Raw genomic sequence first — 23,492 nt, 5'->3', positions numbered from 1 at the left:
TGCTGTCAAAAGGGTGTCTTTAAATATTTACAGATTCAGCACTTTCTGCAAAAAAATTCCCCAAAATTAGGATTTCCCCATCTCCCAAATGTTGAAGTATTATGGCCTGTAGAAGAGGTACTTAATACACCTTCTCCTCTCACATTCAAAACATATCTAAAACCGGTCGTTTTTTACTCCGCAATATTACAAATATTGCAATATTACAATATTCCTCTGTTGCTTGACTGCTAAAACTCTGACTCAGGCCCTCATTCTCTCCCGTCTCGGTTACTGTAAACTCTTGCTGTCTGGCCTTCCTGCCTCTCACCTGTCTCCCCTACAATCTATCCTAAACGCTGCTGCCAGAATCACTCTACTCTTTCCTAAATCTGTCTCAGCATCTCCCCTCCTGAAATCCCTCTCCTGGCTTCCGATCAAATCCCACATCTCGCACTCAATTCTCCTCCTCACGTTTAAAGCTTTACACTCATCTGCCTCTCCCTACATCTCAGCCGAAATATCTTGCTATGCACCACCCCGACGCGTTCAGCTCAAGGATGCCTTCTCTACCCACTTTGTATCTAAAGCCCTCGTCCGCCTTAAACCTCTCTCACTGACTGCCCCACACCTCTGGAATGCGCTTCCCCTCAAGACCAGACTAGCACCCTCTCCATCCACCTTTAAGACCCACCTTAAGACTGCGCTTATAGTGCCAATGCCAGCGATGCGACGTCACATTGCGGTCGCTGGAAAAATCAAATTGACGACTTCTAGAGATCGCGACCAAGCCGTTGCGTCTACTATAAGTGCACGCAACTGCGGCAATACATTTGTTTTGCCGCGACATTGCGTCGCCAGCACTATAAGTGCAGCCTAAGACACACTTGCGTAAAGAAGCATGTGAGTAGCTCCATGGCTAATAATATACATGATACATAAAGCTTGGCTCCCTGCAGACGCCAAATGCCCTCCTGCTGTCTCTGCACGTTCTTCCTGATCACAACTATATGCACAAATGGGCGGTCGTTCTAAATCTGAAAATTGAGAGGGGATATTTGGGAGTACGCCACAAATACCTCTATAACTATCAAAGAAAATATTGTCAAAATTCTATATCACTGGTATTTCACCGCAAGTCGTCTGAAGCGGATCTACCTGGCAACATCAGACCTGTGCTGGAGGGGTTGTGGACAAAGAGGTGACATGGTTCACATTTGGTGGTCATACCCAGCGATTCAGAATTATTGGACCACTATCCAAACTATTATTAAAGATGTAACAGATCTTTCGATCTCCATAGACCCATTGACTTTTCTCCTGGCAAAACCAGTTGAAGTTATAAGCCGGCCTATGAGGAGGTTAGTATAATTTATACTGACGGCGGCTAGATGTGCCGTGGCGGCTTCCTGGAAGAAGTTCGCCCCCCCTCTAGGCGAATTGTAGAAAAAAGAATAACCGAGGTGATGCGGATGGAAAAAATGACAGCGTTCCTAAAATATTTTACAGACAAATTTTATAAAACATGAGAACCTTGGCTGGGGCACTAATTGTACTACAAAATGTAATACAAAACAGTCAAACAGAAAATCAAAACAGTCCTCCCCTACCCCGTCCTACTTGGTTGTCCTCTCTCCTCCCTCTCTGTATTCTTCCTCTTTGTTCTTATTACAATATAGTATACAAATCACCCTGTTAGAACAGAGCCTCCAACAGTAACCGTATAAAAATGGACTTAATGTCTAATCATCTGCAATTTAAGCATAAAAGAGAATATAAGTACATAGCTAAGAGTGTTGGTATGTTAATTCTAAAGTATCACATTGATATTATGCCTACTCATAGTATAAGAACGTTCGCTCAGGAGGATTGTTGGAGCTGTGATTTGTACAATGCGGAAAACTAGTAAAACTATTTGAAATTAAAAACGACAAATATGGCTGCCGAGTCACTAATAGAAAGTTGCACCGTCAACGGTCGATGACACTGCAGTTTAATTAGCCACAGATTTGAGGCCCTGGCTCCTATTCTTCGATCGGGAACCAGAGACAGTCTGCCATTACTAATATACCGCACATCAGACAAGAAATGCAGAAGATCGGCAAGCACTCTCTCCCGTTCCACATGCCACTGCACCCCGTTCACTTGCAGCAGTGAACCGAGGCTCACAGGAAAAGACCTTTGTGAATAATTATAAAAGTAACACAAGTGAAACTACACAGATTAGAGCAAAGAAAACCACACTGATGATTCCCTTTCGCATGGTCTTTTATATCTAGATTGTCGCCAGCTTCATTACCCGTCTCAGAGACCTTCGAATAAAATGCTAGTGTGTGTGATTCAGGAGGCAGCAAAGACATTACTGCACGTGTAGATGGATTTCCATCAATGTATAGCTCAATTTATGTTTGTATGTTGACTGACACACAAACACACTGACACACATTGACGGACACACACTGACTGACACACATATACACACTGACTGACACACAAATACACACACTGACACCCATACATACACACACACTGACTGACACACATACACACACTGGCTGACACACATACATACAAGGAATTCACACTTAGTGCAAATAGCTAATACAGGGGATGTGTGCCGAGCACGCGCATTATAAGTCAAATTTATTTGTGTTTTGTCAATGAAATTATATTTTGATTTATAATTAAAACATCACCAACACAAATACAATTTCTGTGACAAAAGTCAAAGAAGTTTCACTTACTATGCCCGTGCACAGCACACACAGCTTTTTTTTTCCAAAAACGGTATACTTCTATTGGATTTACAACATTCGGCATTGGTGACCATATATTTATATTAAGCCATTTGCTTGCATAGTTTAAGGTATTAGCGAACCTACAGTAGCACAGAATCGTGATATCAGAACCTGTTGAAGGCCAATAACGTAGAAAAACAGGCAATATTTGACTCAAATGTTTAGGTCACAAATGAAACCAACAAAAACGTCCGATTAAAATATATTTCTTAAAAATTCTAAAGCAATAAGGTGTTGTTAAATAGATGCTAAATAATATATTGCGTATTCATTTACATGACTCTTGGAATACCTTCTGTACATCTGTATAGTTTTAATGGTTATTTTAGAATTGACAAAGCCTAAAAACGCAAAAATGTATACGAAGAAAGATCTGATAATAGTAAAAGACCAAACTAAAAAATCCCCCCAACTGAGGCAGGAGAGACCCAACTGCGTGCACGTCTTTTCCCCTAGTACACCTACCTATTAACACCCTGGAGGTTTGAGCCAGTATACCCCTTTTTGTTGTCTGTTGAATATCGAATACTAAAACTATTTATAGCCTTCATTAGAAACTTAAATCAAGCTAAAAACAAAAAAAAAGTCAAGTTTGAAAGATGTGATGATGATGGCGTTACAAAATATTTTTATAGAAAAGCAGACACACATTGTAACAATCTTTAGTGTAAATACTGTTTAGTAATTTCTCTTAGGCCTCGTTCAGGGTGCCAGCTGCAGGACTCGGAGGGAGGGCGTGAGGGAGGCAGTACTGCAGTTTGCTGGGCGATCTGTGTTTATCCCCCAGCAGACTTTTCAGCGTTGGGGAGGGGGCGGGGTTACACACGGCAGGGTAAGTATCCAAGTTGTAGTCATGAAATCATTCTGAAGAATGATTTCATTGGCTGCCTTGGTCCCTGTGACGCTGCTGCAGCTCCAAAAAACGAAATTTTCGTTTATTGAAACTGTAGTCAGCTTCAACTCCTGGCTTCGGAGACAGGGCAGTTGCTACCCTGAAAACCAGTATTCAAATTGAATACTTTGTTTCTCACGGCAGCACGCACGACAGCACGCCCACCCTCCGAAGCCAGCACCCTGAACGAGGCCTTAGCTTGGCGTTCTCTTTCCCACCTAGCCCAGATTTATCCACATAGTGCGATATACCACTTGGCTGCTCAGACAACAGGCTGGGAATCCCTGAGCTAGGCAGGAAACGCAAGCACTGAAGGTCCGTTGTTGATTTAATAGAGATTGTATGTGGAGGTGCATGGTCATCCAAAACGTATTACTAAGTAGTAATTATCTCAATGAAATGGCTCTTGCACACCTAACGGTGCAATCCCTTCTAGGTAATTGACAAACAACATTTTGTCTTCAATGTATTGTAACAGGCTTCCTTCATCCCTGCTTAAAATCAAACATTTGGCTGTTTTGGTTTCTTTGAAATTCTGGAGAAATGTTACTTTCTTCAGGGTCTCAGAATCCTGAAGTGCTGGTCAATAAAGTGATCTCTCTGATTTTAGTCCAACCTTTTTCTGTCAGACACACATCAAAGATAAGGGAGGGATAGAGAAAAACAGCTTGTTGAGCAGCACACAAAAGGGGAGGCAAGAGGAAACAAGAAAAACTCCTCCCATGTCTCATTTTACCAGATTCACAAAGGGATTTACTGGATTACCTCCCCCCCCCCCCCCTTTGCCTTTTACAAAGATTTTACACTAATGCAACCCCTAAAACAAGTCACTGCCATGGGTTCATTTTGGCCCTAGGAGAAACTGCAACTTTAAAACGGTTTCCATCTTTTCCAAAGATGAAGATTCACACAGCATGCACTTGTTTTCTGTTTGCTTTAGAAGCCTTCACAGAAAGCATTGCCATACAATGAGGACACAGATTACTTCATCTACTTCAATTATGTGGCCAGCTGGCACTGGAAGTCATCGGCTGAAAATAAAATAAAAATAGAGCCGTCATAACATAACTACCTTTGAGGCGTGCGAACCTGAATTCTTGGAATATCATACATATGATTCTTTGGCGGCTACACGGTCTCAGTAATGAAGAAAGAATGCTACAGTCACTAACATGTTGCTGTGATCAGGGCACAGCATAAAATAATTTCTTAGACCACTCCCGTTCATATATAAAGACACCTGGAAAATAGAAGTTTAGCAAAATGTCCCCAACTTAAAAAGCTACTGTTAAATCACACAAAAATATGTAGCCAGAATAGGTCTCTGTATCGAGGGAAAGATGCACCTTTTTTTTTTAAAAGTGGGACTTCAGAATCGCAATGGGACATTTTGAGATGCACAAGTAGCTAGCACGGCCATAAAACAGCAAGCAAATGCACCAGTGATTGTCAGACAGGCAGTGGGAAATCTGCAAGGGGAGACAAGCAGGCAGCAAATCTCTTCACTTAAAGCTGCAGTTCAGGCAATATCCTGCATGTGTGGGTTTTTTAATAAATCAGTTCTGTAGTAAGAAAAAATACTTTTAGCATTTTCTGTTTAAAAAAACAACAACTTTGAAAGACCAATTTTCTTGTATTCTATTTTAACAAGCATGCTTGTTCCTATAGCAACGATTTACATTCCCCATATTTAAAGATTTTGCCAAACTTTGCCGATCAATAGACGGAGAACGAATTGACCGGCAGCTATGCAGTTCTTTAGGTAATTAGAGATTGCCCGCATGAAACTATTGAAGTAAAAAAATAAATTAACAAAAAAAAAAAAAAAAAAGACTGTACTGCAGCTTTAATTAAACCAATATTGCAATAATTTTTATATGCACCATAGTTCTGCTGGCCCACAACAAGTGTGTAAATGACTTGGGCCGAGTTCAGGGTGGGTGCTCCACCGCGTGCTCCTGCAGCTCAGCAATCTGTGTCTTGGCTGCAGGAGTTGAGTCGCGGCGTTTGGGGGCGTGGCGAATGTGTCACAGAGCTGGTTCGCTGTACCAGCTCACGTGACGCGACTGCAGCCCCACAAATCATTTTGGGTTGTAGCGGCAAAAAGTAGCAGCAACGTCAACGCTGTACTTTGCCGCCGGTGGAGTTTTCAGAACCCGAAATTGTGACGGACGTGCGCACGTCACGTAGCATCCACCCTGAACTCGGCCTTAGGCTGCGGTTCCAGTCAGCACGCGCGCCCGGCAGGGGGAGGAGGTAGGTGCGGCGCGTGCACAGCACTTCACTGCGATCTCAGGCCTGTGGGGAGAGATTGCGACGGGGGGGGCGTGGCGGGGATTTTGTGGGGGCTGGTTGGCCCTCATTGTCTGAACCGCCGGCGGGGGCGTGACCACACCTCCGTCGCAAGTTGTACGCTCAATTTGCATGTCTTTTAAAGAAAATGGTCGTACAGCGCGGCTGCCAAATGCGCGCGGATGCGTACTGGGCCCAGCCCCATTGAGGGGCAGTACTTGTACGCGCAAACCCACTGGGGCCGCAGCCTAAGCAGCTTTACACTCCGCGCTGTCAGATGTATGCACAATGCCAAGATTATTTTTCTCCTTTTTTTCTCCAATTTTTCCACCCATAAGGAACTCACATGACATTTGATGAGTATCCACCAGTTTATCAATAGCGAAGTTCATAAAGCTTCTATAAAAAGATGAACACACAATTTTACAATGACCTTGTTTCAACAAAATATCAATTTACAAAACTTTTTCTGTGAAAGTGCAATGTAAAATCTCAACTATACACTAAAAATCACACCATAATGGAGTTTCATGTTAGGCTGGGGCCATAGAAGGGGAAGCAGGGCGGGACCGCGCTGACGTGAGGCTCGCCTGCTGAAATCTGCGCGATTTCATGCCCATGCAGGCGAGCCAGCGAGCGCGATCGGGAGGCGGGGGGAGACTGAGGGAGGCGGGGCAGTGATGTCACTGGGCCAATCGCCCGCGACGCACCGATGTCAACATCACGGCGCCGTGACGTTGACGCTGCTCTGCGCTGATTGGATGTTTTCAGCCGACAGCGCTCTGAAAAACAGCTTGCCTGTCGGCTAAAAAATCCAGCGCCTCAGCACGCCTGCGGACGCTCGCGTGAGCCCCCTCTAAAGACATCCTCATGGAGGATGCAGGGGCTCAGCGCGGAGCGTCCGCACGGCTCAGCGCGGCCTCCCCTGCTATGGACTCGGCCTTAGTCTGAGGCACCATTAGGGGATACAGCACCCTGGTTCAGTAGCACTGGGTTAAAACTGCTATGCACGAACTCTCGTTTCTAGGATTATTTTTGAGGTGTTAGCTAGGGTTAAAAGACAAAAAGAAGTAGTATGCACAGTCCCAAGATTCCCTCTGTATCCGTATAAAGATGTCTTTATCCCTCTGCTGCTCTCACTCTCCCGTGATCAGCGGGGTCAAACCGGAACATATACACAAAAAGGAAGTGCAAAAGAGAAAAGAACCATCAGTCAATATTCCAAAGCTTTATAAATTGACTCAAAATAACAATATCACATAAAATACATTAATAAAAAAAGATCACATAGGATCTGTAAACCCACACAGTCTATGCACAGTGGTGAATTATCAATTCAAAACCACTGTGCATATACTGTGTGGGTTTACAGATCCTATGTGATCTTTTTTATTCATGTATTTTATGTGATATTGTTATTTTGAGTCAATTTATAAAGCTTTGGAATATTGACTGATGGTTCTTTTCTCTTTTGCGCTATATAGGGTTACAATTTAGAATAACAAATTAGATGTACAAGTGTGCTCATTCATTTATGGAGTATTGGTACAGATGAACCCGCTGTCTTTCTTGTTGGCCAAGCCTATAGAGAAACTACCGAATTCATGGAGGAAAATGGCTTCATTCATCCTCACTGCAGCCCGATGCTCAATAGCAGTGAAGTGGAAAACAATTCAAGCACCTTCAAACCAAATGGTAATCCATTTATTTTCTATGATTTCCTAAAACATGCTTTCGTTCACGGGTTATACTGTACCGTGACAAAACGGCAGATGAATATTCAGGTTAATTAATGCGTTACTTTTTGCTTTGTGTATGTTTAAATAAACATCCAGTGGAAGTCGGGTAAATGTCTTGGACATATGCACTTTTGGGTGTGACAGTTAAAGGTTATAGCCTCCCGCTCCCTTAGTGACTGGACACCTCAAAATAGGAGTAGTATCACCTTGTTTTTCTTAATGTTGCATTCTCTATGGACTGATACTATGTGGAATACATTACAGAACTTCATTTAAAAATGAAAAGGCTTATGGACAAGTGGTATTATAATTAGCATGAAAACATGACAATGTTTACTGGTATTGTAAAGGAATAACTAGACGGACTAAATGTTGTGCATTTCAATGAATATACATTGAATATTTTACCAATATTTCGAGAGACACACACACACACGATCTATATCATCTTCAGCCTGTCAATCCACTGTTATGTGAAGGCCCTGCCAACAATTTTGCAGGTACTGCGGTTTCAAGCCTCTAGTCCTCACGTTGAGCCAACATTTTTTTTATTTGATCCCCCGTGGTCGTCATCTTGGTCTTTTAACTTCCCTTGGAATCTGGTTGAGTTCCATCTTTGTCCAATGGTAAATTCTTCCTGCGATATTTTCGGCCTATTGACATTTTACTTTCATCACCCTTGTGATGTCATAGACGTGTGTGCATACAGAGGGATGGAAATTTCCAGGGCGATTGTCCTATCAGGTTGTCCCTGGTGCCGAGTGACAGGTCAGTCACTGCTGCAGCGTGGCCAATCCTGCAGTACTATTGTGACTTTAAAACAGGCAGCAGCGGTCACCGACACGTCACTTAGCACCTTTCTCCCAAATGGGACTCCAAGTGCGTCACAATTAAAACATAGTGCAGGGTAAGCAGCATTATACGCAAGATTTTTACAGACAGTCACTGCCCAGGTGAGCTTACAATCAATGTTTTTGGTGTCCAAGGCACAGGGAGATCAAATGACTTCACTAAGGTCACAGGGAAATTACACTGGGATTTGAACCAGGCTCCCCCTGCTTCAAACTCAGTGTCATGGTTTTCATAGTCTGAATTTACTCACAGCCATTCCTTCAGCCCATACGAGTGGTTTATTTGCAAGATTTACATTTGGGTCCACAATGGAGCCTTTATGAAGATCAAACAGTGAGTGGATAATAACTCATAACCTAGCACAGAAAAAAGCCTCCTTTTATCTTTGTTTCCCTCACATCACTGGGCTATATTTTGACTTTGAATGTGCTGGTTCCTCTTAACCATAATTCCTTGTTGCAGTTGAAGCATTGTATAGCAAGAGAATGGGGACGTACAGGTTTGTGGACCTGAGACAAGTGTTTGTGCTCATAAGTGGTTCTTCTATTTGCTAGGACACACACACACACAAACACACACGTGTACATTAATATTATATAGAACATTTACGAGAATGCCACATCAAACTTTAGATTACATGAAGATACAAGCAAGATAAAGATCAGCCAGGGAGTGCAGGAGGGAGACACCGTGTCACCAAAGCTTTTCGCAGCTACAGCTGAAGAATTGCTCAAGACATTAGATAGGAAAGAAAAAGGAATCAAAATCAACAGTGAATATTTGAGTCACCTATAATTTGCAATGACATTTTTGCCACAACTCCAGAAGACCTCCAGCAACAAATTGCAGAACTTGCGGAAGCAAGAAGGAAAGTAGGCCACTGTATGAATGTCAGCAAGACCAAAGTGATGCTCAACAAATGTCAAGTCTACAAAGATCAAAATAAATGGAATAGGAGTATTAGTCAAAAACCATGTCTACTTTTGACGGAAAATAATGGATTGGAACCTATTGAATGAAAATCAATAAGATTATGACGATGGGATGGCGCATTTGGAAGAAACAAGACAATATTTCAAGAGAACCTTCTACTGTACCTCAAGAGGAAAGTTTGGACGTGAAACTTGGATCCTAAATGCGAGGATAATTCAGAAGCTTTAGACACTGCAAAGCAGCATAGAGAGATGTATGCTGGGTATTACCCAAAGAGACAGAAAATAGAATTAATAGGTTTGAAACCAAACAAAATCTGTAACATCAGAGGGGTGAAGAAATTAAAATGGTAGTGGGCCTGACAATCACATTAAGAAATGATAATCGTTAGACAAAAGGTGGTCCTCGACTGGATTCCAAGAGATTAAAAATACTAAAATGATGACCAAAATGAAGATGGGAGGATGACATAGAAAAATAAAAAATGTCGGAGCAACGTGGAAGAGAGGCTGGCAACGGCAGTACCTGGAAGATTCTTAGGGAGGCCTTCATCCAGCAATGGACTGATAAGGGCCGCAGCTGCTGATGACGATGATATACATCTGTGTGTACTTTGGTTATTTTTTTTAATGAGTCAACTTTAAGATTTAAAACAAGATGTATAACATCCTAAATTGGCTGCAATATTTCATTTTCTCAGAACATTGCAAAAACACAGGGGAATTCGCAGTAAATACTACAGTTTAACCCACGCCCTGCCTATGAAGTCTTTTAACTCCCTCCAATCAGGAAGACCATATGCTACCGTGGGAAAGGGCTCTCCTCTTGGTTAGTACTGTGGAAATCAAGGACATAGGTAAGAAATGCTGGGCCAATAAAATTCCCACAACTTGAAAACATTGTTACTGGAACAAACAGAGGCAGTATGGCTCTGTGAAAAGATTTCCATCCCCTAATAACCAAAGATAAACAGAAACCTCGCTCGAACCCCAAATGAAGGTAACTGCGTGCCGCCTGGGAGTGGGTAGGATAGATAGAAGATAAGTGTACTTTGTGGTCTAGGCAAAATACACTCAAAAAGGTCCCCAATTGTGGCACACTGCAGACCAATATTATAGTATAATAGGTCAAAGGTACATCTGAATATTAACAGTTAAAAAATAAATTTTATTAATAAACGTAGTATAGTATTAAAAATAGATATAAATCCAAATAAAAAGAAAAGGATATATTTATGGAAGGGATCCCTCAAAAATGGGAATCCATATGTATCTAGTGGTTATTGCCTCCAGCGAATGTAAGAAAGCCTATACCCTGGGTGTCAATACCAAATACTGTAGCTAGATAATATCTCCTATGTATACTGATCGTATTTCAGCTGCTTGTATATACATAAACATGGAGGAGGATTAGTGCTCCCTGGGATCCATTGAATCAAATTGCATCTCCTAGTTTAAGCAGATAGCTCAATGTAGGGGGAGTCTGAAGTCATATAATCTTCAGATGGAGGACTTAATAGTCTCTTAGTGGGATTGGTAACTGCTAAGTTTGTAACCTCCTAGATATCTCCTTATCCAAACTGAAGTTGTCAATTTTTTAAGCTGAGTAAACAGTGTGGTTTAGCATAAGGGAATGCATATAGTATTTTATATAAGCATTTGTGTCAGCTTGTAATATATAATGCAGTGAAACCATGTTCTTGTTCATTCAGTGGTCTGCACATGCGCAGTGGGTTCTGTATCCAGCGCAATGATGTTATTGTGCTCACTGATACCACTTCTAAAGGGAATATGGCTAAGAATTCCTGTCTCTTAGTTGTGAGTATCAATCAAATGAAAGCTTTGTGGTGTTGCTCTTGATATATTGTATATACCGTATTGAGCTACAGAAGTCCTTAAAATTCCATATAGTGTCAGATTAGTGAGTATCAGTGAATCTACAGAGTTACAGGTTCGCCCTCATTGCCTGAACCGCTCACGTGACACCGCCTGCCAAACATATTTGAAAATCTGCCGCCCTGCAGCTCCAAGCGGCGAGCACATCGCTACAGGTATGTGTACATTCATTGGATCTCGTTTTTGAGCCGTGCAGCGTTGAGCAACACCACCGGCATTTTTAGGTATACTTTTTTTAGGTATAATCACGCCTTAACGGCGCGTCGTCGCGTTGCACGATGCCGCGCTGCTCAAAAACAAAACAAACTATGTACACATACCTGTAGCGACGTGCGCACCGCTTGGGGCTGCAGGGCGGCAGACTCCTGAAGAGATTTTCAAAATGGTTTCTGGCAGGCGGCGGCCGCGTCACGTGAGCGATTCAGCCAATGAGGGCGAACCGCTCACGGCCACGCCACCTTGTCTCCTCTCCCGTCTCCTCTCACTGCCTCCTTTCCTTGATCAAGATGCCGTGGTATAATCGTAGCCTGCGCTTATAGTACTGACTACAGAGACGCGACCCGTGACGTCGCTATAGCGAAAGTTGCACTCTGGTGTGCGATGTCGCTGGCAGCAAGGGTCCATGTGATTGGCTGCTTCCAGTCACGTGGTGCGGCTGTCTCTGTAAATCTCAAAACCTATTAGACTACAGCGATTTTGGTCGCTGTGACATCACATGTCGCGCCCACCATGGGCGGTCGCTACGGACTACATTGAATTGCTTTGCGGCTGCACGCCGTCGCTAGGACTATAAACGCAGCCTTACTCTGCTTTACAATCAGGCTGGTAAAGCAAGATAGGGCGTACTGTTGAGTCAGCACTACGCTGAACACCGCTTCAAGAGCCAAAATATTACGTGCTCAACCGAAATGTTTGCATCGCCGATTATCCGGTAAGAAGCAGATGCCCCTTTTCAGTATGTCGCGAAAATGCTTAGGCCTCGTTCAGGGTGCAAGAGCAAGCGGTGGAGGGCGCGCGTCAGTCTGCTGGGCGATGTGTGCTCATCATCCCCAGCAGACCTTTGCTAGCGTTGAGGAGGAGTGTTACAGACCTGAGGTTAGGGATGGAGGTTGCTCTTCTGACTATACTTTCCCAAATGATTTCATTGGCTGCCGAAGTACCAGTGACGCTGCTGCAACATGAAAAAACAACTTGAGTTGTTTATGGAAACTGTCGCAGCGTCAACTCCGTACTTCGGAGACAATGAAAGCTGATACCCTGACAACTGCTATTCAGTTGAAACACTTTGTTTCGAACGTGCGCGCGCACATCGCAAAGCCGGCCTTACTCTTACCAGCGAAGACGGCAGCCCCATTTAAATGAATGAGGCTTAGACCTCTCACGGCGAGGGAGTGAGGCTTCACAGCATATTAAATAAGGGAAAGAGTGTTAAAGTTCAGAGCGATTTGGTTGACCTGCTACAAAAAGGTAACCAAATAGAGGACATAGACTTTAAAAGTAAAAAGTGCACAATTAGGCATACCAAACAGTGACACAAATAAAACAGAACCAAAATCAACTGTCTAGACATAAGGAGCAAAACACTTACAAATGAACATACAGAACGTTGACTGCAATTATCCAAATTTCAAAGGGTGGTAAGCAGGGATGAACAGCGTTTATTAAAGCCCCGGGAACCTGTTTCCAGAGATACTGGGGAAGAAGCCACTGGTTACTTCCTGGTATTTAAATCACTTGCGTCACGCGGACAATAGGAAGTCACGATGGAGGACGTTGTGGCTTCTTATTGGATCTCATAACACGGGAGAATTAAACCGCGATTGTTTATCAGCAGTATCTTTCCCATTAAGTAACTTGTGTACCAGAGGGTATCCAGAGCGGAAATTAATGTGGCCAAGTTCTGGAGATCCCCTACCACCCATGTTAAAGGAGACAGAAAAAAAAAGGGGGGGGGGAAGCAGAGGCAAGGAGCAAGAGGAACAAACTGCTCCTTTAAAAAGGCTTAGAAACATGTTAGTGGACGGAGTGCTTTTAACATACTGCAACTATGACTAAATTGTTAAAGCAGCAATCTCCCCAGAAGACTATATGAAGTGTTCAGATATTGCCCGCAAGCATGTCCTGACCTTTTTTCTAGGGGTAAAAATTGGAAATGTATCTACCAATATTTCGGTTTGTTCAAGTCTTCTAAGGCAGCCAATAACAGTGGGATCCAACTCCTTCTAGCTGGGGTAAGACAAAAGAAGGTGTGGACTCTTGCCCCAATGAGTACTCAGTTATACAAACCACTAAAAAGAAGCACAAATGAGTCAAAATAGACAGGTTAAAAGAACAACGAGAGGGAAGCAGGTTGCCATAGAGGACTTTAAGAAATCGGTAGGTAAATCTATTTTCTTCACCGTCCTCTGGCATGAACAGCTGGGATGTTTCAAAGCGGATAGATTGGGTGGGTACATTCTTGGTAGACGTTTCATTGTTTCCTTGCTCTCTTACAGGATATCGGTGTTCCGAGTTAAATACAGTAGTAGCTTAATTTAAAAAAAAAAAAAAAAGTGTCCTGAAGTCATCTCGCAATCAATAAAGCGCAACGTAGGACTGTCACGCTAGGGATACACAATATAGAGAAAAAGAAACTCAGCTACTTTATCAGCTTTTGGTCAGCAGACTACACAACGTTTCAGGGGCATTCACCCTTCGTCAGGATTTTCCTAAGTAGCCAACGGAATTATGTCTTGCAAAATCTTCCTCACAAATCTTGCATCAGCCAAGGCCTGGAGATCTAACCTATAATCCTCATAAAAAAGGTATGCAATGAGGACCATGTTGCTGCCTCACAGGTGTCTTATGCGGAGGCCTGTTCTTTCTCCACCCAAGATGTTGCCATAGCCCTTGTTGAATATGATTGTGGTAGTACAATCCCTACAGAAGTACAAGCTTTGATGACAGCTGTTGTGAACCACCTTGAAATAGACGCGGCTGCGTCTTGTTGCCCGTTTCACCTTGGAAAAAAACAAACAGCTTTGAGGTTTTTCTAAAGTCAGCTGTGTTCTGGACATAAGCGGTCAATGTTCTAACTACAGCGAGATTATGTAATGCTCTCCTTTTTGTTAGGAGGGTGAGGCCAAAAAGAAGGGATCATGATAGCCTTATTCATTGCAAACTCTGATACCACCTTAGCACAGAAGTGAGGAACTTTACGCATTACAATTTTATCCGGATGAATTTGGAAATACGGTTCCTTGCATAATAATGCTTGCCAGTCCCTAACTCTACGTGTTGTGTAGTGATGGCTGTGAGAAATACGGACCTGGAGTTTTTTTTTATGAAGATAGGTCACCCAAAGGTTTAAAAGCCACCAAGACCAGATTCAGATCCCATGTGGGTATGGGAACATCCATGATTTGATTCAGATGGCTGCCCAAATTAATCTAGGGACCATAGGATTAAGAGCGATTTGCCACCTAAGAAGGGCACCCCAATGTGGACACTTGTACCTTCAGTGAAGCAGGTTTGAGCCTTTTTGTAGAAACTAAGATCTGTGGAGTAATCTGATCGTGACACCACTTAAAAAGGATATCTTCCATATTCTGTGATATGCAGTGGACTTGACTTGTTTCCTGGAGTGAAGTAAGGTATCAATCCCTGGGCGGAAAAACCCAATATCCTCAACATTCACTCCTGTACCTCCATGCAGTCAATTGAAGGAAACCAGGATTGGAATGAATAAATCAGTCCTTGCGTCAGCAGAACAGGAAGTGGCAGAAGCCTCCATGGAAAGGTTTGTTAGGTCTGCAAACCATGCTCATCTGGGCCAATGTGATGCTATTAGACAGCATTTGCCTCGTCTCTCCAGATTTTAGTGAAACCATCTTGAGTAACAGAATGAGAGGAAACATGAGGAAATGTCCATATGACTGACATGGTGTCCCAAAAACTGTGGCTTCGGAATCTTGCCATCTGGAGCCAAAAGGGAGAAATCTTTGTTTGCATACCATCAGGGCTACATACTAGGTCTAGGAATACTTGTGGAAACAAATCCCATTTCACCAGGTAAAATTGTTTGCCTGCTCAAGTAGTCTGCTTTTACATTTCTGTCTCCTGAAATGTAGGTCGCTGCCCACAATCCACAGACCCTGGACTGGGATCTTGACAGAAGGCCTCCCCTCCCCCCGTCAGACTAGCATTGGTGGGAAGGAGGTTCCATGTATATGGCTTAATTGACCCACCTACCTGCCTATTTGAAAGGTTCTGCTAGATGGTCCAACAAAGCAAACTTTTGTCTTGTGGATGACAATAGAGGAATTCTGTCATGCGATGTGGGAAGTAGGGATGGTTCTCCGGGAAGCGCAAGAATATGTGAAAACAAAAAATATTGATAGTGCAATATTGTATGTGGTAAAATCGGAGTAAATTGGCTGATCTATTATAGATGTACTCACAAGCGTGAGAATGTTAAAGGCACGTAAAGGTATCTTTGAATATCAGGGATGTCACACTGCGGTCAGGTAATCAGTCTTAGCCCCATACAGACTCCAAGAGACCTTAAAGAAGAAGACTGGACATAGTGCAGACTGTATACAAAGGATTTTAAAAGGTAAGTGGAAGGTATTACACTCACATGGTTTCAAAAGTTAAAAAGCATTTCGATCACACGCAGTGGATCTCAGCAGCCGGATAGATGGTATCTCTGGTTCCCCTCTTCTATGGCGTGCTTGTCACGGATGCGTTCCAACTGCACCGGAAGTGATGTCATCCGCTTTCAGGGGTTCCGGCCAATGTTGAAAACGCGTAGAGTGACGTTTTCAACATTGGCCGGAACCCCTGAAAGCGGATGACATCACTTCCGGTGCAGTTGGAACGCATCCGTGACACGCACGCCATAGAAGAGGGGAACCAGAGATACCATCTATCCGGCTGCTGAGATCCACTGCGTGTGAGCGAAATGCTTTTTAACTTTTGAAACCATGTGAGTGTAATACCTTCCACTTACCTTTTAAAATCCTTTGTATACAGTCTGCACTATGTCCAGTCTTCTTCTTTAAGGTCTCTTGGAGTCTGTATGGGGCTAAGACTGATTACCTGACCGCAGTGTGACATCCCTGATATTCAAAGATACCTTTACGTGCCTTTAACATTCTCACGCTTGTGAGTACATCTATAATAGATCAGCCAATTTACTCCGATTTTACCACATACAATATTGCACTATCAATATTTTTTGTTTTCACATATTCTTGCGCTTCCCAGAGAACCATCCCTACTACCTACCACGAGGACTCACAGAGCAATCCTTACCGGGTCATAGCAGCATGTGTATATGTGTTTGTATAAGTATCACTTTTTGATTATTCAATCACTACTATATTACTTTGAGCACTTTGATTTATTTAGAGCGCCACAATTTGATAAGTTTTCTTTTCACATGCGATGTGGGAAACCTGGTCCTCCAGTGTTGAATAAAATTGACCTGTAACCATCCGAGATGAAATCTGGCCCATGAAACCCAGTCTTTGACTGAGTTTAGGAGCCCAATGAGGTGCATAAACTGCAGGCGGCATAGAGGTCTGATCCTTAGGAAAGAGTTAATGTCCTGAACAATGTTAGTCACTTAATGGGAGTAACAGTACTATAAAGTTGAGTATTGAACAGGACCCAGAGAAATTAATTTGCTTGACGAGGAATCATATTGCTCTTATCAACGTATATGATCCATCCGTAGTCTGTTAGATATTTGCAAGCCAGCTGCACAAGAGGTTATGCCAGGTGTTCTGAGGGAACCTTTATGAACCAAATCGTCTAGATAAGGCATTACAAATATCCCACTTTAGTAGTTTTGTTACCATCACAGCCATCACTTTGGTGAATGTCCGAGGTGCCAAACCGAACAGCAAGGCCTTGAACGGAAAGTGTCAGCCCTCTACGCAGAAGCAGAGGAATTTGCAATGAGCCTGGTGAACCGTGATATGGAGATATGCGTGTCTCAGATCGCTCTGCGTTAAGTAATAACTTTCGTACAGCTGTTATGACCGCTCTTATGGACTCCATTTTGAAGTGTTAAAGCCTTAAAAAAGGATTGACCTTTTTAGGTTTAATGCTGCTCTGTACCGCCAATGATTTGGGAACCAAAAACAGTATTGAATAAAAGTTCTGACCACATTGATCTTGAACAGCCTGCTTTCATTCGAACACTGTGCGGGTCTTTTAGCGGGTGAGGCTCTCTGAAGAGGTTGCCCAGACTTGACAGGAATTTTAGGGCTGGATCGCTGTCTGAAAGTCCCCGTTTCAATTTGGCGTTCAAATATGGAGAATCAGATTCTCGGCATTCTGGATATATTGGCCATGGCAGTCGTTGGTTTCAAAGTTGTTTCCAGAGTGCTGTATTGTTTTCACAACACACAATACGTTGCTCCATTGGTTCTTTAAAAGAAAGTCATCTGTCTGGCTATCCGTGAAATTGCAGAGTCCACCTTAGAAGGATGACACCACGTTTTGCAGTCTTCTTCATGGAGCAGGTATATCTTCGTAAAGTGTCTCGTCGCATTGCACATCTTTCTGCCAATTTCCATTTGGAGCTGATAGTACCTTGAATGAAGCTGTGAACAGGGAAGAACATAGCCAACTTCCTGAGGCCCAGAAATGATCCTCAACGTTTAACGGGGTCATATTCTTAACTAATCTTTATTTATTTATAAAATGTTTTACCAGGAAGTATTACATTGAGAGTTACCTCTCGTTTTCAAGTATGTCCTGGGTATAGAGTGAAGAGTGAAGATGACAAATAATACATGGTTACAAACACACAGTTACATAAGTGAGCAGGTTATACATTATATACAAGATATTGCATGCACAGTTAGAGATAATATATATTATGGGCGTATGAAACAGTTACAGACCAGATTAAAATGTGAGACAGCCTTAGATTTGAAAGAAATGAATCTGGTGGTGGATGTGAGAGTCTCCGGTAGGTTGTTCCAGTTTTGGGGTGCACGGTAAGAGAAGGAGGAACGGCCGGATATTTTGTTGAGCCTTGGGACCATGAACAGTCTTTTGGAGTCAGATCTCAGATAAGTGCTGCATGTGGTAGAGGTGAGGAGCTTGTTCAGGTAGCTGGGTAGCTTGCCCATAAAGTATTTGAAGGCAAGACAGGAAAGGTGAACTTTGCGCCTAGACTCTAGTGATGACCAATCTAGTTCTTTGAGCATTTTGCAGTGATGTGTGTTGTAGTTGCATTGGAGAACAAAACGGCATATTGAATTGTAGTGTGTGTCAAGTTTGCTAAGGTGGGTTTTGGGTGCCAAGCCGTATACTATGTCTCCATAGTCGACAATTGGCATTAGCATCTGCTGTGCGATACACTTTCTGACCAGCAGACTTAGGGAGGATTTGTTCCTGTAAAGTACCCCTAGTTTGGCATAGGTTTTGGATGTCAGGGTTTCAATCTGCATTCCAAATGTTAAGTGGGAGTCAAGCCATATGCCCAGGTATTTAAAACTAGTGACAGGTGTTAGGGTGGTGTTGGCGTTAGTTCTGATCTGGTTGCTCAGTCACTGGAAGCTTTAAAAATGTAGTCTTGGTCCCAAATACCATTGATATAGTCTTGTCAGTGTTTAAAAACAGTTTGTTTTGGGAAATCCAGTTTTCGAGTCTCAAAAAGTCAGACTGAAGTATGTGTTCAAGGTCGGAGAGGCTATGGCTGTGTGCATATAGGATGTCATCTGCATACATGTGTATTGAAGCTTCCTTACAAGCTGTGGGAAGATCATTGATGAACAATGAGAAGAGTAGGGGCCCCAGAACAGAGTCTTGCGGGACACCACAGGTGATATCCAAGGGGTTGGAGTTAGAGCCTGAGATGGACACATGTTGGGATCTACCTGATAGGTAAAACTAAAACCAGTTTAAAGCATGCTTCCCTATTCCAGAGCTCTGGAGTTTGTTAAGCAGGATAGCATGATCAACAGTATCAAAAGCCTTTCCAAAATCTAGGAATATTGCACCAGTGAGTTGTCCCTGTTCCATTCTACACTGGATTTCATTGCAAACTTTTAGCAGGGTAGTTACCGTGGAGTGTTTGGGGCGAAAGCCAGATTGGAATTGGCTAGGGAAATTTGTCTTGGTATAGTAATCGCTTAATTGGGAGTGAACACATTTTTCCATGACTTTGGATAGTATTGGGAGAAGAGAGATTGGCCTGTAGTTTGAGACAGTGCTTTTGTCCCAACTTTTGAAGATTGGGACAACTCTGGCAGTTTTCCAGGCCTTAGGGATATGGCATGCAGACAGGATAGAGTTCACAATGGAAGCAATTGGTTTGGCAATGGCTGGGGCACAAAGTTTTAGGAACTTAGATCAGTGATTCCCAACCAGGGTTCCATGGTTGGGAGGGGGGGGGGCTATATGGTACTCCCAGGATGAGATTCGTGGTTTGGGTTGCGTTATTAAGTTAGTAGCACAGCCCACAAAGTAATCATTGAATGCATTTGCAATGTCAGTGGGGTTTGTCAGAGTAATATCCCCCTTAGTGATATTACTTGGTTGTTGATGGTTTGAAGGCTGGAATATGTTATTGATAACATTCCAAAAGTTAGCTGGGTTTGATGTATTCTGGAGGAGATTGTCAGAGTAATATTGTGCTTTTGCATGCCTTGTTTGCCTTGTGCACATGTTCCGCAGGCATCTGTAGTGATTGAGATCCTTGGTAGTGCCAGTTACTTTGTAGCTTTTCCACAAGGCATCCCTGAACTGGTAGAGTGCTATAAGGTCAGTTGTAACTCATGGAAGGTGGCCGGGCCCCCCGTACTCTTATTCTGCGTAGTGGAGCATGGGTATCGCAGAGTTTTAAGAACTCGGATTGGAAATAGTCGAGCGCAGAATCGAGTTCGGGAATTAAATTGAGTCTGTGCCAAGGGCAGTTGGTAAGGTCATCCAGAAACTGTTGTGGGTTAAAGTTTCTAAATGTTCTAGTGAGGTGAACTTTAGGGCTTGATTGGGGTGGTTTAATTTTCTTTACACAGTACAGTAAAGCATGGTCACTGAAAATGTCAGGAAGGATGCCAGAGGATTGGATTCTGCTAGGATGAGGAGAGAATACAGTCTAGCAAGGATTGGTTGAGAGATTTCAGGTTTGTTTGTGTGTGTTGGGAAATGAGTTGGGATAGGTTAAGCGACTTGATTTGTAACTGGATTTTGTGGTTTTTAGGGTCGAGCCAATTGAGGTTGAAATCCCCAAGAACTAGCAGCTCACTCTTCTCATTCAGAGAAGAAATGCAGCCAAGAAACTGGATGACATCAGTCAGGGACTGTAGAGGGGCATTAGGGGTGCGGTAGATGCCAGCAAACAAGATAGACTTAGAAAAGTGGAAACACACACATACCCAACAAGCTCTGAGAAACCCCAAACATTAACACAATATATAGGTGTTCCTTTCCTCGTGGACAGCTCAAGAGCAACAAGTTCGAGAGAAAGTAGGTAAACCTAACTCACAATGCTATTTTCCATTAAAAACCACTGCAGCGGCACAGGAGGAAGACAGCTGGTAAGGGGAGAAGAGTACCATGGCAGCAGAGGGAAGAAGTTGAGACAGTGGACGGCGGAGGCGGCAGGAGAAGACATCTAAATCAGAGCAGGAACAGAGCAGCACAGAAGAACAGCATGCTGTAACACCGACAGAAAACGGAAGTCAAACGCCGGTCAACTTCCGGTATTACAGCACGTTCCTCCCCTGCTGTTTCCTGTACTGCTCTGCTCCGATTAGAGGTCTTCTCCAGACGCTGGGTCTCAACTTGTTCCCTCCGCTGACATGGTACTCTTCTCCCGCTGCCAGCTGTCTCCCTCCTGTGCCATTCCTGTAGTCTTCAGCCCTCCTCTTCTGCCGCCGCTGGCAAGCCTGGTAAGTGAAGAGGGGCGCAAATGTTGGATAATACTTTCCGTATTATCTGTCATTTTCAGTTATCCGACACAATATTGGTCCCATTTAGGTTGGATAATCGAGACTCTACTGTATGTACAACAATAATTTGCCTTTGCTTCCATTTAGGATACAGAATGCACACACACAACAGATTCAGCAAGTCACTAAATTTCAAAGATATAGCAACGTTTTCTCAGACTAAATCAGCAAATAAAAAAATATCACTTGCGAGCACATTCACATGTCTCAGGCAGGTCTGCAACACAGTTTTTCACCATTATCTCCTAGCATACAGTGCTTCCACTGCAGCAAGGGATTCTGTGAAATGACATGCAAATGAGCACACCTTTTGCTTTAAATCCATTTTAACATGACCCCCCTATAAGCTTATCCCTGCCACATCACACAGCTTTTCAGCGAACTCTGAGTTAAAGTACATAGCCAGTAAACCTACTTACAGGCAGCTGTTTCAAGCTTTTGGGTGTCAGTGTGAACCTGGTTATACTGGCTATGCAGATTGAGGCTGGGATAGGTTTGGACCACATGTTAAATAAGTTAAGGCGGGTAAAAAAGTAGACAAAAACCCTCCACGGTAGAGAATAGAGCAAATAAAAATATCACTTCTGAGCACATTCACATGTCGTTATGCTGTACGGTAGAGGGGTTGTGTCACCTTTTTTACCCACTAGAACTTAAATGTGTGGTTGAAACCTATCACAGCTTCATGTTGCATAGCCATTATAACCAGCCGCACACTGATGAGACTCAAAAGGTCTTCATGGCTCAGTGCATTAGTTATTTTTCTCCTCCTCTTACCATGCACCCCAAAACTGGAACAAGCAACTCTCACAGCCACCACCAGTCTAAGTTCTTCCAAAACTAAAGCTGTCTCGCATTTTAATCTGGTCTGTAACTGTTACATAGCCTATAATATATTATCTCTAACTGTGCATGCAATGTCTTGTATATAATGTATAACCCTGTTCACTTAATGCAACTATGTATTTGTAACCATGTATTATTTGTCATCATAACTGTGCACAGGACATACTGTACTTGAAAACGAGAGGTAACTCTCAATGTATAACTTCCTGGTAAAACATTTTGTAAATAAATTAAACAAACAATAATAATAACTTAATGCACAAAGAAAATAAATTGAGGCAGGATACTATAAATAAGGAAAAAATATGCAACGGTCGGTATTGGCGCAAAAGTAAGGGACTTCTGGGAAACGACCCCATGGTGTGCAGTTAGCGTTTAATGGTATTTTTATAGATTTTTATTTTATTCTATTTAATTAACTTATTTCCGATTTTTCTTTTAATGCTACTTCTCTTATGTTGTCGCACAGCTCCCCTGATGTTGCACCCACTGTGTGTAGTGTACAATGCTGTATTGATAGTGTATGGCTGTTAAAGAAGCAACCCAGGTGCGGGTGTGTGTGTGTGCGGGGGTGTGTGCGGGGGTGTGTGCGGGGGGGTGTGCGGGGGTGTGTGCGGGGGTGTGTGTGTGTGTGTGTGTGTGTGTGTGTGTGTGTTTTTGATAAATGGAATTGAGGCAGGGGGTCTCCAGAGCTGAACCCCATTCATTTCAGCTCTGGAGACCCCTGCTTCCGGAGATACTAACCACCCAAGCGGGTGTCGGTATCTCGGTCACATGGGCATATAGGAAGCCGCACCGGATGACGTCACAGCTTCCTATCGGCCCGCAGGAGCTTTAAAGTCACCATTAAATGAAGACCAGTGAGCCCAACCGGAGCTGCGACCGAAACCACCTACGCGAGGTAAGTATCTCGGAGAGCAGGGGGTCTCCAGAGCTGAAATGAATGGGGTTCAGCTCCAGAGATCCCCTGCATCAATTCTATTTATATGAAAAAAACACACATCGCTTGGACTGCCTCTTTAACAGCCAAGAAGCTTAAAATCTTGGGTCAAATTTGTGCTGTTTGAGGTTAAAATATAAAAATAAAAAATAAATAAAAACACTATTCCCTACAATGTACAAATAAAACAGTTTAGTAATTGCTCTATAAAAAGTTTGGACACTAAACAAGTTATGATAGGCAAAAAATAAATGTAAAAAGTGCCAAAAACCCTCCAGCGTACAGTAAATAAAAATACCACTTGTGTCTGACAGGTCTGCAACCCTGACATTCCCCATTATCTGATAATACCATGATTCCACTGCAGTCAGGG

General features: G+C 43.0%; 1 protein-coding gene across 9 annotated transcripts in view; it reads right to left on the bottom strand.

Moving 5' to 3' along the window:
• Nucleotides 1–23,492, bottom strand: part of NSD1 (nuclear receptor binding SET domain protein 1) — a 93,863-nt gene that overhangs the window by 59,048 nt on the left and 11,323 nt on the right. The window contains exon 1 of one of the 9 annotated variants that reach the window (XM_075600823.1): nt 4,759–4,838. The exons of the other annotated variants lie outside the window; for them this stretch is intronic. Coding sequence (XP_075456938.1) covers nt 4,759–4,782 — 24 coding nt within the window. The 5' untranslated portion in view covers nt 4,783–4,838. Of the gene's footprint in view, nt 1–4,758; nt 4,839–23,492 lie in introns of those variants that run through there. 9 annotated transcript variants of the gene reach the window in all.

The sequence above is a fragment of the Ascaphus truei genome, chromosome 5 (assembly GCF_040206685.1).
Source record: "Ascaphus truei isolate aAscTru1 chromosome 5, aAscTru1.hap1, whole genome shotgun sequence".
Classification (NCBI taxonomy): Eukaryota; Metazoa; Chordata; class Amphibia; order Anura; family Ascaphidae; genus Ascaphus; species Ascaphus truei.
The sequence above is the reverse complement of the archived record's forward strand: the minus strand, read 5'-3'. Positions and strand labels throughout refer to the sequence as shown.